The sequence below is a fragment of the Echiichthys vipera genome (assembly GCF_963691815.1).
Source record: "Echiichthys vipera genome assembly, chromosome: 10".
NCBI lineage: Eukaryota > Metazoa > Chordata > Actinopteri > Perciformes > Trachinidae > Echiichthys > Echiichthys vipera.
In genome coordinates this window covers 17,197,285-17,209,863 of record NC_139835.1, presented here as the reverse complement: position 1 = coordinate 17,209,863, position 12,579 = coordinate 17,197,285, and the positions used below count along the sequence as shown (strand labels likewise).

Below are 12,579 nucleotides of genomic sequence, written 5' to 3'. Positions count from 1 at the left end.
AATGATGCAAAAACAAACCGATATTACCTTTACCTAGTGGAAAATGATATTATCACAGACATGGGCTGATTCAAAGGTCTAGCTTGGGGCAAAGCCAGCTAGTTTATTAGGAGGAGGACTACCTACATGGCTCAGCGTGAATTAAATAAAGGATAACAAGTCTGATCTACTTATTAGACTGCTGTGGGAAAAAGCACTGTCATTTTGGAAAGACTGATTGACCCTCTGAGGCCACTTGTCCCAGATCTTTTCTAATATGACTGAAGAATAAATCCAGACACAGGCATACACGCTGGCTCAGCAGTCTTTTTATCCCAGCAGTGTTTTTCTAGAAGTGTCAAGGCATGTTTAAGAGGGCAATCATTGCTCTGAATTCAGTTTCACCCCAGGGCCATGGAAACTGACTTAACCTGAAACTAAAATGTTAGAATAAGACAAGACATGCACATCCTCGCAAGATTAAAACTAAGACAGAAATACATATAACCTACATTCATTTAGCTTGACAGATCTGAGTGTGACATGGATTTATGAATGAGTTAACAGTGCAGTAGGTCTTCCGTCTAAGCTTTCACAAACCAGTTTCTCCACTCTGAGCCTTTACTTTTCTCTCAAACGAAGACTTTCCACAATAATTACACAGACTTTACATCACTCCAACAACCACCCCTCCTCTGAAATCATCAGCCAGCACCAAATAACTGCAAACTGAGTGACGACAATCATCTCATCAGAGTTACAGCCATTAACTACTATCAACGCTGATTAAACATTATCACTCTATATGCAATTTGCCATAGCAATCAAGTGTTAATGAACATCTGGAGTAAAAAATAAATAACGCTGTAGCATTATTGCTTACACTTAATTTGACATTTGCCTCCCAGGGAGCCTCGTGTTTGATTAAGGGTAAACCATTAACAGTAGTGTTTAAAGTCTACACGACGTTTGTGCAAACACAGAGAGATTCCCCCCGTGCTAAGATTTGTCGGTCAGAGGGTCACATACAATGAACTGACTTACGTGAGACACTATGCCTTGTAAGCCAGAATTTATGTTAGTGAACATTCATCAAGGCTCCAGACCAAGAAGCACTTTGTAGATAAGATGCCATTCCAACTTGTAGTTTTCAGAGTGCAGGTTTATTTTTAGCCCATCTCACTTTAGTTAGCCAATCCTGAGTAAACTACTTATGATATCATTTAGTGCCCCCCATTAAAGTTAATAGAATTTAACAGAGAAGGAAGAAAGATGGATTATCAGTCTGTATGCACAAATGAAAAGGGGAGGACACCAACCCTTGTACATAAATGTGCAAAATGACATATCAAGGCCTAAGCTATATGTCAATATACAAATTAGTGTGATACTGAATTTAACACTTTGGTATGTCAGGGGGGGCTTTGCATCATTACACCTATCTCTCTCTCTCTGTCTCTGGGGCATCAGAAAGGCTTGACTAAAAATGTAAATCAGTAACAGCTGTTACTAAGAAACACTTCCAAACACATATGACATTCACTTTATGCAAGCATGAGCTCACACATGCCCCAGCATGGACCTTAAAACCATAAACACACACTTGTTCACCTGGACTTTCCACTCATACTACAGAATATACAGTAGTTTTGTTATGAGAAATGTATAATTGGCATATAATTTCACAAAATGTGACATACTAGGCCACTTGCCAACACCATAACTGAAACACAAAGGCAATATGCATGGCTGTCATTCTGTTACAATCTAAAAGATGACCTGAGGGGAAATTCAATTTTAAGGCATTTTGATACAAAACTTGTCACGATCTATGAAGTAACTTAAGCTAATCAAATGTAATACTTAGGCATTTAAGAACTTTGGGGCTTATACAGTATATGGTGTCCATGGCATCAGTCATCTCTTAGAAGACCAATGAAGAGTAAATAGAAAGAAGTTTTATGGAGAGTATTATCATACTTTTGCAGTTAGCCATGTTAGGTTTTTATGATCACTTTACCTTACCTCTGCAGGAGACTGTGTCGCCCCCACAGCAGGGCATTAAACACAAATCAGTGCATTAACAACCTCAGCTTTGTTCAAGTTCCAGGAGCTCAGGGGCTAACTGCTTCCTGTCTCTTCTGCTATCACACCACTATTTCACAACATGCCCTAAAACCACCTCAGTGATTTTGACATGTGAAAATGTCTTAGTCATGATACATAAATGCCACCTATGAGAGACATTTAGATAGCATAGAGGACCTCTGAGGGCTCTCATGATAAGTAGAAAGATATAGAACTTTAACTTTAGAATTTGACGTAAAATCCCACAAAGCCCAAGACCAACCAGCGTTTTGAATGGCAGCTTTCATACCAGCACAACCAACCAAACCAAACTTAATTTGAACCATCCCATATACGTATGTTTGAGAGCATCATAAGAGTGCGATAGGACATTCATTAGGTGCTTATATTTATGGTGTCAAGTGTCCTGAAATTTCAAATCCACGGAATCACACGCCACAACATTCAGGATTCATTCAAAAACAATCTTGGTTAACAGTATGCCGACTGTAGGGGTTATTTCCCGAACCCAACTAATTTCTAAAAATCTGGCTTTCCTAACCATGTGCTGCTCCATTGAGTAGCCTCTTTCAAAAGTACAAAATTGTCATCATCACCAGTAACAACTCTGCACAGTCTGTCAGGTCACTGGCTCTAATAACTTTCCCTCCTCAGCCATAACAATGCAACTCTGATGCCAGCATCTGTTACTGGCCAACTGGCTGGGGACCATGGGAACCAGGCCCTGTAGAGACTGGGAGGCAGACTCTTGTGACACTTTCAATAAGATGAGTGCTCAGCAGTGCAAACATCTCACAACTCTGCAGTTGGTAGACAATTGGGGTAGTTCTAGCCTTAGGAAAGAGGCATGCAAATCCACTGTAATAGCTCCATAATGAGCGTAAAATTGCCTGAATTTATGTTGGAAAGTTAATAGCCACTATCTCCAAGTTTACTTGCAGTCAGTATGATTGTCAGCAGCAAAGCCAGTTCCACCTGTTGAGTTTAAAACAGAAAGTCAACACTGCATTCCCCTTGAAGCTAGATTGAGAAAAGTAACTCGACACAGGATATAGCCAAAGTCATGGCAGGTAAAACGCCGAGAGGTTATGAAGACTTGATATCACTTGTTCAGAGAGAACGTTGGATCGATGACTTCATGTGTTCTCAAAGATCAAAGATGCATCTTGACATTTACAAGCAATTTATCTACAGGGGAAAACACCTGGCTGAGTTTAAAGAGGATTCCTCCATTGAAAAATATGCTGAAAACAGCAAAAGTCATAAACAGCCAGTGGTCAAACTTCAATGACTCAATCTATGTGGGTGCTTGGGCGGACAAGATTACAGTCCTGTAGCCTTACGCCTACTACTATATCTGGGTTGGGTTCTGGTTGGAAAACCACTGCGTCCAATCACAAAATACAGACTAACATTAGCATCAAACAAGACCACAAAGTTATACGAAAAGTAATGAAACTTTTTTTTGTTAAATATCTGCATCTGACTGAGCAGGATGTTACTCCACAATAAGTATTACTTATCTTTAATAGTTCTTGGATGCCTGCTCAATCTTTATAAAAAAGGTACAAGTGGTAACAAGCCATTTACGCTATTCTTCCACTGATGACATGAATCTGTAGATTTATTTTATGCTATATTTTAATCAATCAATCAACCATAAATAGTAAAAATTAATGCACAAATGGCACAATTTCCTAGAGCCAGTGGGTAACATCTGTAAATGTATTTGAGTTGGGTTTTTAATGCACGTTGAATTAAAGTGAAACGCCATTGGTCAACATGTTTCCTGATTGGTCCGTTCCTGTGTGACGTGTGTCCCGTTAGCTACAGTTCACGCCAAGGACCTCAAACGGAAACGTTACCTGTAGGAATTTGAAATTAAGCTAACATACAAAGTGATAACATTCAGCGGTAACATTTAACGAGCGTAACGTAAGCGACACCGAAAATAACTCGCCCACAGAGGCTAAATTACCCGGGAATAACTCGGGAAATAAAACATAGCCTAACTGTCATTCCCGGTGCTTTTGACGGCGGCGCCTCAATGGGCATGTCCCGACATTCCTCCCAACAAACTTATCTCTACTTTTCTGTACCGGTGAACACCTCCAGACTAACTCTGTCGACACAGCCACAGTTGTGAATATTTCTTTAAAAGTCTTACCTTATAAATGTCATGGATATAAAAAAGTTCCCAAAAAGTTTAACCCAGACTTTCCAGCGTAACTTATCTCCACACGAACTCCACTTGATCTACCAAGGTAGGCTCTATGGGACGCGGGGCTCCTCCTCCTCTCCGCATGAGGTCATCTGTAAAGGGAGAGGCACATCAACAGAGCGCAGGGAAACAAAACTCCCCCTCCTCCCTCTTCTTCTTCCTCCTCCTCCTCTTTTCCTCTTCCTCCTCATTTCTCTGTGCATGCCTCATGGACACGACAGGATGCTAGAGAGAGATGCAAGATACATGTATTAGGATAACTGTTAGCTGCAGGCTTGCAATTTAAAGGGGGGGAATAGGGAGAATGGTGCAGGGACATGGTCAGATGTACTGAACCCCCCCAAGAAAGTCTCCTAAATAGTTTAATCTCCTTTCCACATTTTATTTATTTAGTGAGCATTATGATTCCTGAATGCCTAGTTGTATTTGCTATTCAAATCAATCCAACTAAATAAAGTCTAAAATAACTACGTTGAAGGTTTGTCTCTATTTTCCCTCTAATAAGGACCAGCTTGCTTTTTTTTTTTCACAGGAAATCTAATGAAAAAATAAAAGTGTGATGCTGACAGTGAAAGTAAAAACATGAGATGCCGTTTCCCAAATTAAAGGTAGCCTAAAGCACTTGCTACACTGACAGGAACACATTTGAGGTTGAGAATTACTGGATCTTTTTGTTTATTTTGTTCGTCAGAATTAAAAATACTGAGCCTAGACATACTGGAAATAAGCCTAAAAAGGGTGAGGTGTCAGAGCTTTTCATTTACAGGCCAACCTTTAAGCATGTCTTCTGTTTGTCATATTATTAAACAGGTGTAGTCCTCACTTTTGATTGTCTAAATTAACACTGAAGTTGGAAACCACCTGAATACAGAGGTAAAGAAACATTACATTTACACAGGTATTGTAGGCTTTAGGCTGCTTTAAGTCTATTTCCATTTAATGCAACTTTGACCTAATCTCCAGTATTTTAGAGGTGAATCAATTGGGTAATTAATGATCAATATTGATCATCAAAAATTTTAATAACTTGTATAATCGTTTAAGTCACTTATACAGTAATATTGCCAAACATTTTCTGATTCCAGCTTTTGAAATGTCAGGATTTGCTGTTTTTGTTTTTTTAATTATATTTTTAATTTTTGTACCAAACAAGCAATTTGAAGATGTCCAGCCTTAAAGGCATTTTCTCATCAGTATTTCAAATAAAAAAATGTTTTTATTATATAGTTACCTTTACTGTATATTATGTCTATCGTTATTTCGGATTAAGATTTTACATAAAGAAACTCATAAATCATAATGCATTGCTACATTAAACAAGGGTATATAAAATAACATGATGCCCCCTGGACTGGCTACAACAGTAAATGCTACTTTGCATCAAGGATTTATCACTCTGAATGGGGTCAGTCTCTATAACAAGCACTTTTACTTTTAATAAATTCAGCTGTATTTAAACGTAGCTCTAATTCAATTTTATATGCGAGACGTGTAATAGAATATTTGTATGACATTGAGCACTATAAAAGATTAAAATTAGGTTTACTTTAAATCCTAGTAAGCCTATTGATGCCCAAAATTCAACTTACCAGTTGTCCCTGTACTTGTAATCTTACGTTTAGTGTGTAACTTCCTCCTTGTTGATGTACATTAGAAGAGAAGGAGTTGAAACACGAGTCAAGGCTTTTATGTAAATGTAGACTAATTGATTTAGTGTTGTATTAGTGGCTGTTAGAACAGGATGTTTTTCAGTGGCTTTGTTTATAGCCTACTGTTGAATCCGAGTCTACTGTAGGTTATAATATCAGCATGTATCTTTGTTTAAATATTATATTCAAGAGGCTTTAAATATTTTTTCTACCATGCAGGCATATACAAAAGTGTATCTGAATGAGCTCATGCAAAAGCTTCAAAAGTAAGGGGAGGTTGTAACATTTTTGACATTTCTGTCTGTATCTTGGAGCTCTTTTAAGTCGGTGCCTTCAAATTGTCATAGAAACAGGTTACATGTGTCTGCTCTGACATAGTATAGCTGAAACCTCTGCAACACAAACAGAAAATGCATCGTTTAGTCTTAGAGTGAAATGTAGTAAGTTATAATTTACCATGGAGACATAGGGATTATGACAGAAACGTGAAACTTTTTATTCAACAATTTAACATTTGAATAAGAGGATTAATTTTACATCTGTCCCTGTCAAAGGATTAGGTGAAGATGGACTGTTACTGAAGTAAGTCAAAGCTTTTATTCCAAAATATTTGCTCTCCATTTTTGTCCATTTGCCCTAAAGCTCACACACACAGAGATTAGTGATGTCTTCATGCCAAACATATAAATACAATTTTAAATTTTGCTTTGGATAGGGTGCGAAGTTCAGCCATCCGTGAGGAACTCGGAGTAGAGGCATTGCTCCTTTTTGTTGAAAGGAGCCAGTTGAGGTGGTTCGGGCATCTAGTAAGGATGCCCCCTTGGCGCCTCCATAGGGAGGTGTTCCAGACACGTCCAGCTGGGAGGAGGCCTCGGGAAAGACCCAGGACTAGGTGGAGAGATTATATCTCCACACTGACCTGGGAACTGTTGGGATCCCCCAGTTAGAGCTGGTTAATGTGGCCCGGGAAAGGGAAGTTTGGGGTCCCCTGCTAAAGCTGCTGCCCCCGCGACCCGACCCTGGTTAAGCGGTTGAAGATGAGATGAGATGACATGGGATAGGGTTGTAACTTTTTTTGAATGAAAGTGATTTTATGAGTTTTTGATGACTTGAACTACAAAGCAGGTAACGTAATCACAAAATTAGTATTCATATAAGTTGAAAATTAAATTAAATTAAATGTTTTTGTTTTGTTTTGTTTTTGAATGGTTTTACCTAAAAACAGAATACAAATACATTGCAAAGGCTTTACATGCTGTTGAACTCAGCCTAGCCTGTCAAGTGAAGCTCAGAGCACACCTTAGTCTATGGTGACCTCATGAGGTGACAATATTTTATGCACCTTCTTTCATGTACAAAATTTGACATGTTCAACAGAAATGTAATGTCATTAAACCATTCATTGTGTGTTTTTCTGATTGTAACTCTACTGTTTCCTGTGTAAATCACTGTATAAGGAGTAGACCTGCATACTTAAATGTGTACTCTGGTTATAGGAGCACATTTTGGGACTGCAAACCACATCTTCTCAGTCTTCCCACTCCTCTGTGTGAGGCGGTGTTATACAGTCAGTGTGCAGTGTTTTCTCAGCAGTGTGGTGGGCGTCACAGGGTCAGCGAGGCTCTTCCGATGGCGAGGGAATGGGCAGACACTGGCAGTGAAATGCACCATGTCTGCAAGTTAGAAGACCACCAACTGCTCCGCTCCTCAAACAGAGCTGAAGAGGTCGCCGAACTTCACACACAGATGGCAACAAAGGCATGTGCAAACAGCATGAGCATCACAGAGAATTTAAGGTCGGCACATTCTGTTTACAAGGCTATCGTCGAGTACATTGTTGGCGAACAAACAAGCAGATAGCGTCCGTGGGCTCTCTGATGCAAACAAAAAAGGCCCATGTATGACCACACAAGAAAGGGGGCAAACACACTTGCATGTTCACGCTCAACCTGTTTGGGGATGGAGAGACTATTGTATTTTCACACTTGCAGGACCAACATGTGGTATTGAAAGCTAAAAAACAAACCATTCATTCGTGAAGACTACAACTCTTCCTTAATATGTGTTAGTGTACTGTACGCTTGTTTACAATCTGAAAGCTGCTAGAAAGTTTTCTTCACAGACTTGACAATGCCGCATACGTTAACGTGTTGTTTTAGCTTCTTTATGCGACTGTTGCTGACTGTCCATCAGGATTTATTCTTCGGCACAAATATGACATGACAGCAACAAGAGAGGGAAACCCTAATCCGGCTGGCCATCTATCTTCTTTCTTCCACCTCATTTACAATGCACCCCAGGCCTGCACTCATAAATTATCCAAGAAAAGCATTACACGGAATCACTAAAGCTACCTGCCTGCACCACAATCATACAAAACATACTGTAGTCCATCTTTCTTCCAGCTGTGCGAGAAATATGAGGAACCATGATCTGCGTTGGAAAGGCCTTTCAATTATGTCCTCACAAGAGTACATATGCGCTCCTACCTAAGCAAACCTATCACATGGAGATGTCTTTGCCCTGTAGGATACAGCTTTACTCAAAAAAAAAATTTTTTTTTTATATCTACACTTATATTTACACTTTTTTCAATGCACAGGGCTTTTTATGAAAGTGAATAAATGTTTGGAGAAGCAATGTAGGTAGTAACCGTGATGGTGCATAGAAGTTTGAGTTTGAGCGTTATAAACAGACATTTGCTGCCACCTAGTGGTCGTTGTAGCATGCTGCAAAATAAACATTGAGGAATAAGGAGGTCTGCAATTCAGTGAAGCCATGCAATTTCTTTATTTAAATCTTATAAGTGCCAAGCAATACAAAGTGAAGATTTCACTAGGAGAAAAAAAAGTTTCAAAAACCTCACTTAACCTCTTACCCTCACACTAAACATACCTAAACACCATCTGGTTTTCATGAGCTGGGAAATACAACTACGGCATTTCTCATATAACACTAGGAAAGGCACATTAAATGCTGGTCAACGGTACTCTTCTCACAAACTAGAAAGTAAACAGAGCTCGATGAAAGCTTTCTCTCCATAATAACTGACACTTTAAAACTGGCCAGTCCCCTCATGTGTCTAATGCTTCATGCTTGTCTTTCACAGTTGACTTGACATGGTTCCCTCTACGGCAGGGGTGCCAAATCCTGCTCCTGGAGAGCTATTGCCCTGCATGTTTTACGTTTCTCCCTGCTCTAACACACCTGAGTCTGATGATGTGCTGGTTATCAAGCAGCTGAAGCTTGTCACAGGTTTGATAATCATTAGAGTCAGGTGTGTTGGAGCAGGGAGAAACCTAAAACATGCAGGGCGGTAGCTCTCCAGGAGCAGGGTTGGGCACCCCTCCTCAGGGCATCCTTAAAAAACACATGTTGTTCAAAACTTCCTCGGCTGCTGGATGAAAAAGGTCCGGGGGTAGTGGGGCTTCTCCACTGAAGGACGCACCTTGCCGTGCCTCACGCTCACTGGCGTCTCTGGAAAGTCATGGCTCAGCTGCAAATACATCAGGCAGGAGTTTATTGAACACACACACACACAATTTATTGGCCTGAGAGGTACAGTAACTTAACAAGTTTGCTGGGTAAGAAGGAAAAAATAAAAAAAGTTTGTTTACCTTGTCAAGAGTTCCTGCCAGAAGAATACCAACTTGTTGCATCCTGTTGGATGTGGCAAGGGACCTGCTGAGAGATCACAAAATTAGTTTCACTGAACTTTATAGCAAATTTCAACTAATATAGCAAATTTCAAATAATCTATCAAAACACTGCTGCACAGTCTAACATCTCATGGTGTAAAGCAAGATTTCTGTGTCCTCGGTGTGACACTTCAAACCCATTTATTATACTTTATGGAAGCAGATCATGTGCCTACCTTAGTTTATCAGACCTCTTGTCCTTCTCTGGAGTCCCATGAGCACTCTCTTCCAAGCCTTTCTTGGCTACTCGTTTACGTCCAGCCTTCACTATTGACCCAGAGAAGAAAACAGTTTAAATTTAGGTTACCTGCAACATCAGCTATGTTGCACCTGTGTTGGCAGATTTTTAAAGATCAAGGTATACAGGGGATCCTGACCCCTTTCTGTAAACATGACAAAACAATTTTCAGCATAGAAAGATTGCTTTTGCAGATTTATATTGCCAATAAAAAAAACACTTTACAAATGGTCAAAAGATGGTAGCAGGTCATTGCTTGACTGGTAGTAACTGGTGTTGAAGGATTGGCCTACACTAGTTTCCCACATGGGGAGGGGGGGTCACAAGGGGATTATAGCAGTAACAAAGACACATTTCCATTTTTCATTTCCCCTTTTGTTGAACCTCTTTAGGCTTCTAAAAATCGTTGACTTAAAAAACAAAACAAAAAAAAAAAAACAATCTTGCTTCTTCCCAGTAGTCACGCCCACACTACACTAAAAAACAAAAAGACAAGACTTAACTTCATTTTAAGGGGTTAAAAAAAGGTTGAAGGAGCAACTGATGCAAAAAGATTTTCGACTTTATGTATTAGACCTTTAAGTTGTGGTTCCCCATAAATAGTACAATGCTCACATAAAATTTAAAAAAATAAAAAATTATATATATATATATATATTTAATTACCGAACTGCTTCTAATAACAGCCGGTGTGCATGGCAGGCGTGTGCGTGCATTAAATCGTGCCCATATGACGGCGAGAACAGTGTGTTACTTTGACTGGGGCCTGGTTACAAAGAATGAGCGTGCGGCTGCACGAGAGTCGCACGATGGATACAAATAACATTATCACAGAAACGAGCAAATCAAATGGTTTCCCGTGATACGGAGCAACCCGCGTACAACATGACGCAAAACTCGGATACAAATACTTAAATTTGACGCGTAGGTCTGCACGGCTCTGTTGTCTGGGTCGAGCCGTGAAAAACAACAACAGCGCATTGGCATTATGTGCTTAAAAGATCCAGCAGCGCAGCTCCAAGTCAGTGCGAACAACAGTTTACCTGCCGGGGGATGACCAGCTTTCAGCAGAGGAGTCTCTTTCGCTCCAGATTTGGAGAACTGCTGCACCATTTTTGAAACTTTCCGGAAAAATAGCAAAGAAAGCAGCAAACTCTTCTCGACGCCCACTTGGTTGTTTTTATGCTCAAACAGAGATGACGTCCTCCGTAGCGACAGGAAGCCCGCAGCCAGAGAAACGCCTATTTGTTCACTGATGCTGAGATTGATTTGACTCAAAAAGCAAAACTGAACCAGCGACACAGTGGTTCATATTGATACTTTACTTTTAACTGATGTTTCAGTAAGACGCCAGTATTTGTGTAGCCTACATTATTGTACATTGTACAAGTAGCTCGTTTATTTTAAGGACTGTCTTATTTTGAAAATCTTGGCAAAAGCTTACAATGCCAAATGAAGAAACATCAACTAACAACTACTCTGAAACTGCTTGACGGAGACAGGTGACCTTAAAGGAACCATATCATGCTTATTTTCAGCTTCATATTTGCATTTTGGGTTTCTACTAGAACATGTTTACATGGTTTAATGTTCAAAAAACACATTATTTTTCTCCTGTCGTCTGTCTGAATGTACCTGTATGCCCCCACTGTCTGAAACGCTCCGTTTTAGCGCCTGTTAGGGTTGGTTGATTAGATGAATATATCACTAATGATGATGACAAAGTACATCGGCAATTATTGTTTTTAGGGCAATTTTTTGGGGACGATCGCTATCTTTTTATCTCGAAAATGTTATGGTTTGCCTCACAAGAACAGGCAGTGGGTCGAAAGTGGGGAAAACTGCTTAGACGGCATATTTCCACATCAATTCATCTGTGAATTAAGGACTTGTTTCAACCAGACCAGAGTTGATTGTTGGAACAGTGGAAAGTTTTACTAAGGCCCTGTTTATATGGCATAAAAAATGCAAAAAAAGCGAAACCACCCTCCAGAGTACAAATCTTAAAACCGCTCCACCGTTGCATTTCCATCTAAAGGGGTTAAAAACGCAAAAGTGTGTTCTGATTTGCTCACGCTGGCTCATGTCAACATGTCGGACTATTTCCATCAGTCGGACATTCAAGTTGCGGTTAGGGCTACGTCGAATTTCACACACTTTTGCATCATCATATGCACACAAATGAGAACGTAAAGGCACTTTTGCGTTTCCTGTCCAAATCGTCCCTGGCTAAACAGGGCCTAAAAAGGCGGTTTTTGGTGAGTTTTATTTGTGTGTGAATGAAGTGTGCCTTGATTAGTTAACAAGGCATCTAAACTAGTCTTAGTTACTTGAAAAAGAGAAACTTGAATCAAAAGGTGTTCAGTTTTAATCTTTCTGTCAAAGGAAAATAAGTGTAAGGATATTATCACCTCATTGGAAGTGAGACATCCCACTTGCCTTCACGTGCTATAGAGAAGATGGTCCTTTCCACTTGTAAACTGGAAATTCCCAATGCATTGTGTTCAAGTGCGTTTATTGTCGTAGTTAAATGAAACATTGCGGACCCACAAATCCTGATCTGTTACTTGGGGAAAACCATTTTAAACTGCCTAATTCATCAGCTACAGCAAAAAGAGGATTATCAAAACACAAATGGTAAATAATGTACTGTATTTTTTATAGATCATGAAAAGAAGATTTTTTTTAAAGGACACAAGATAGCTA

The 12,579-nt window shown here is 39.7% G+C and overlaps 2 protein-coding genes across 4 annotated transcripts in view; both read right to left on the bottom strand.

Annotated features, from left to right (window-relative positions):
- Positions 1-4,318, bottom strand: part of LOC310952955 (protein TANC1-like) — a 101,004-nt gene extending 96,686 nt beyond the window's left edge. For both annotated transcript variants that reach the window (XM_083921816.1, XM_083921817.1), the window contains exon 1: positions 4,235-4,318. The gene's annotated coding sequence lies outside the window, so the exon portion shown is untranslated. The remainder of the gene's footprint in view (positions 1-4,234) is intronic.
- Positions 4,319-8,708: 4,390 nt separating this feature from the next.
- On the bottom strand, positions 8,709-11,069 carry dap1b (death associated protein 1b). 2 transcript variants are annotated; one of them, XM_083922053.1, is made up of 4 exons: positions 10,917-11,069; positions 9,812-9,902; positions 9,555-9,621; positions 8,709-9,433 (listed from the first exon to the last, which is right to left on the bottom strand). In XM_083922053.1, the coding sequence occupies exons 1-4, from the start codon at positions 10,984-10,986 to the stop codon at positions 9,317-9,319; spliced, it is 345 nt and encodes a 114-aa protein (XP_083778179.1). In that variant the 5' UTR covers positions 10,987-11,069; the 3' UTR covers positions 8,709-9,316. The 2 variants fall into 2 exon arrangements, with proteins under 2 accessions (XP_083778179.1, XP_083778180.1); XM_083922054.1 differs by having other exon boundaries at positions 9,555-9,618.
- Positions 11,070-12,579: the final 1,510 nt, after the last annotated feature.

Coding starts and splice junctions, on each gene's coding strand:
- dap1b (XM_083922053.1), bottom strand. CDS start 10,986: ATGGTGCAGCAGTTCTCCAAATCTGGAGCGAAAGAGACTCCTCTGCTG. Junction 9,903..10,916: donor AGCTGGTCATCCCCCGGCAG/GTAAACTGTTGT, acceptor CTGGGTCAATAG/TGAAGGCTGGACGTAAACGA. Junction 9,622..9,811: donor AAGAGGTCTGATAAACTAAG/GTAGGCACATGA, acceptor GTGATCTCTCAG/CAGGTCCCTTGCCACATCCA.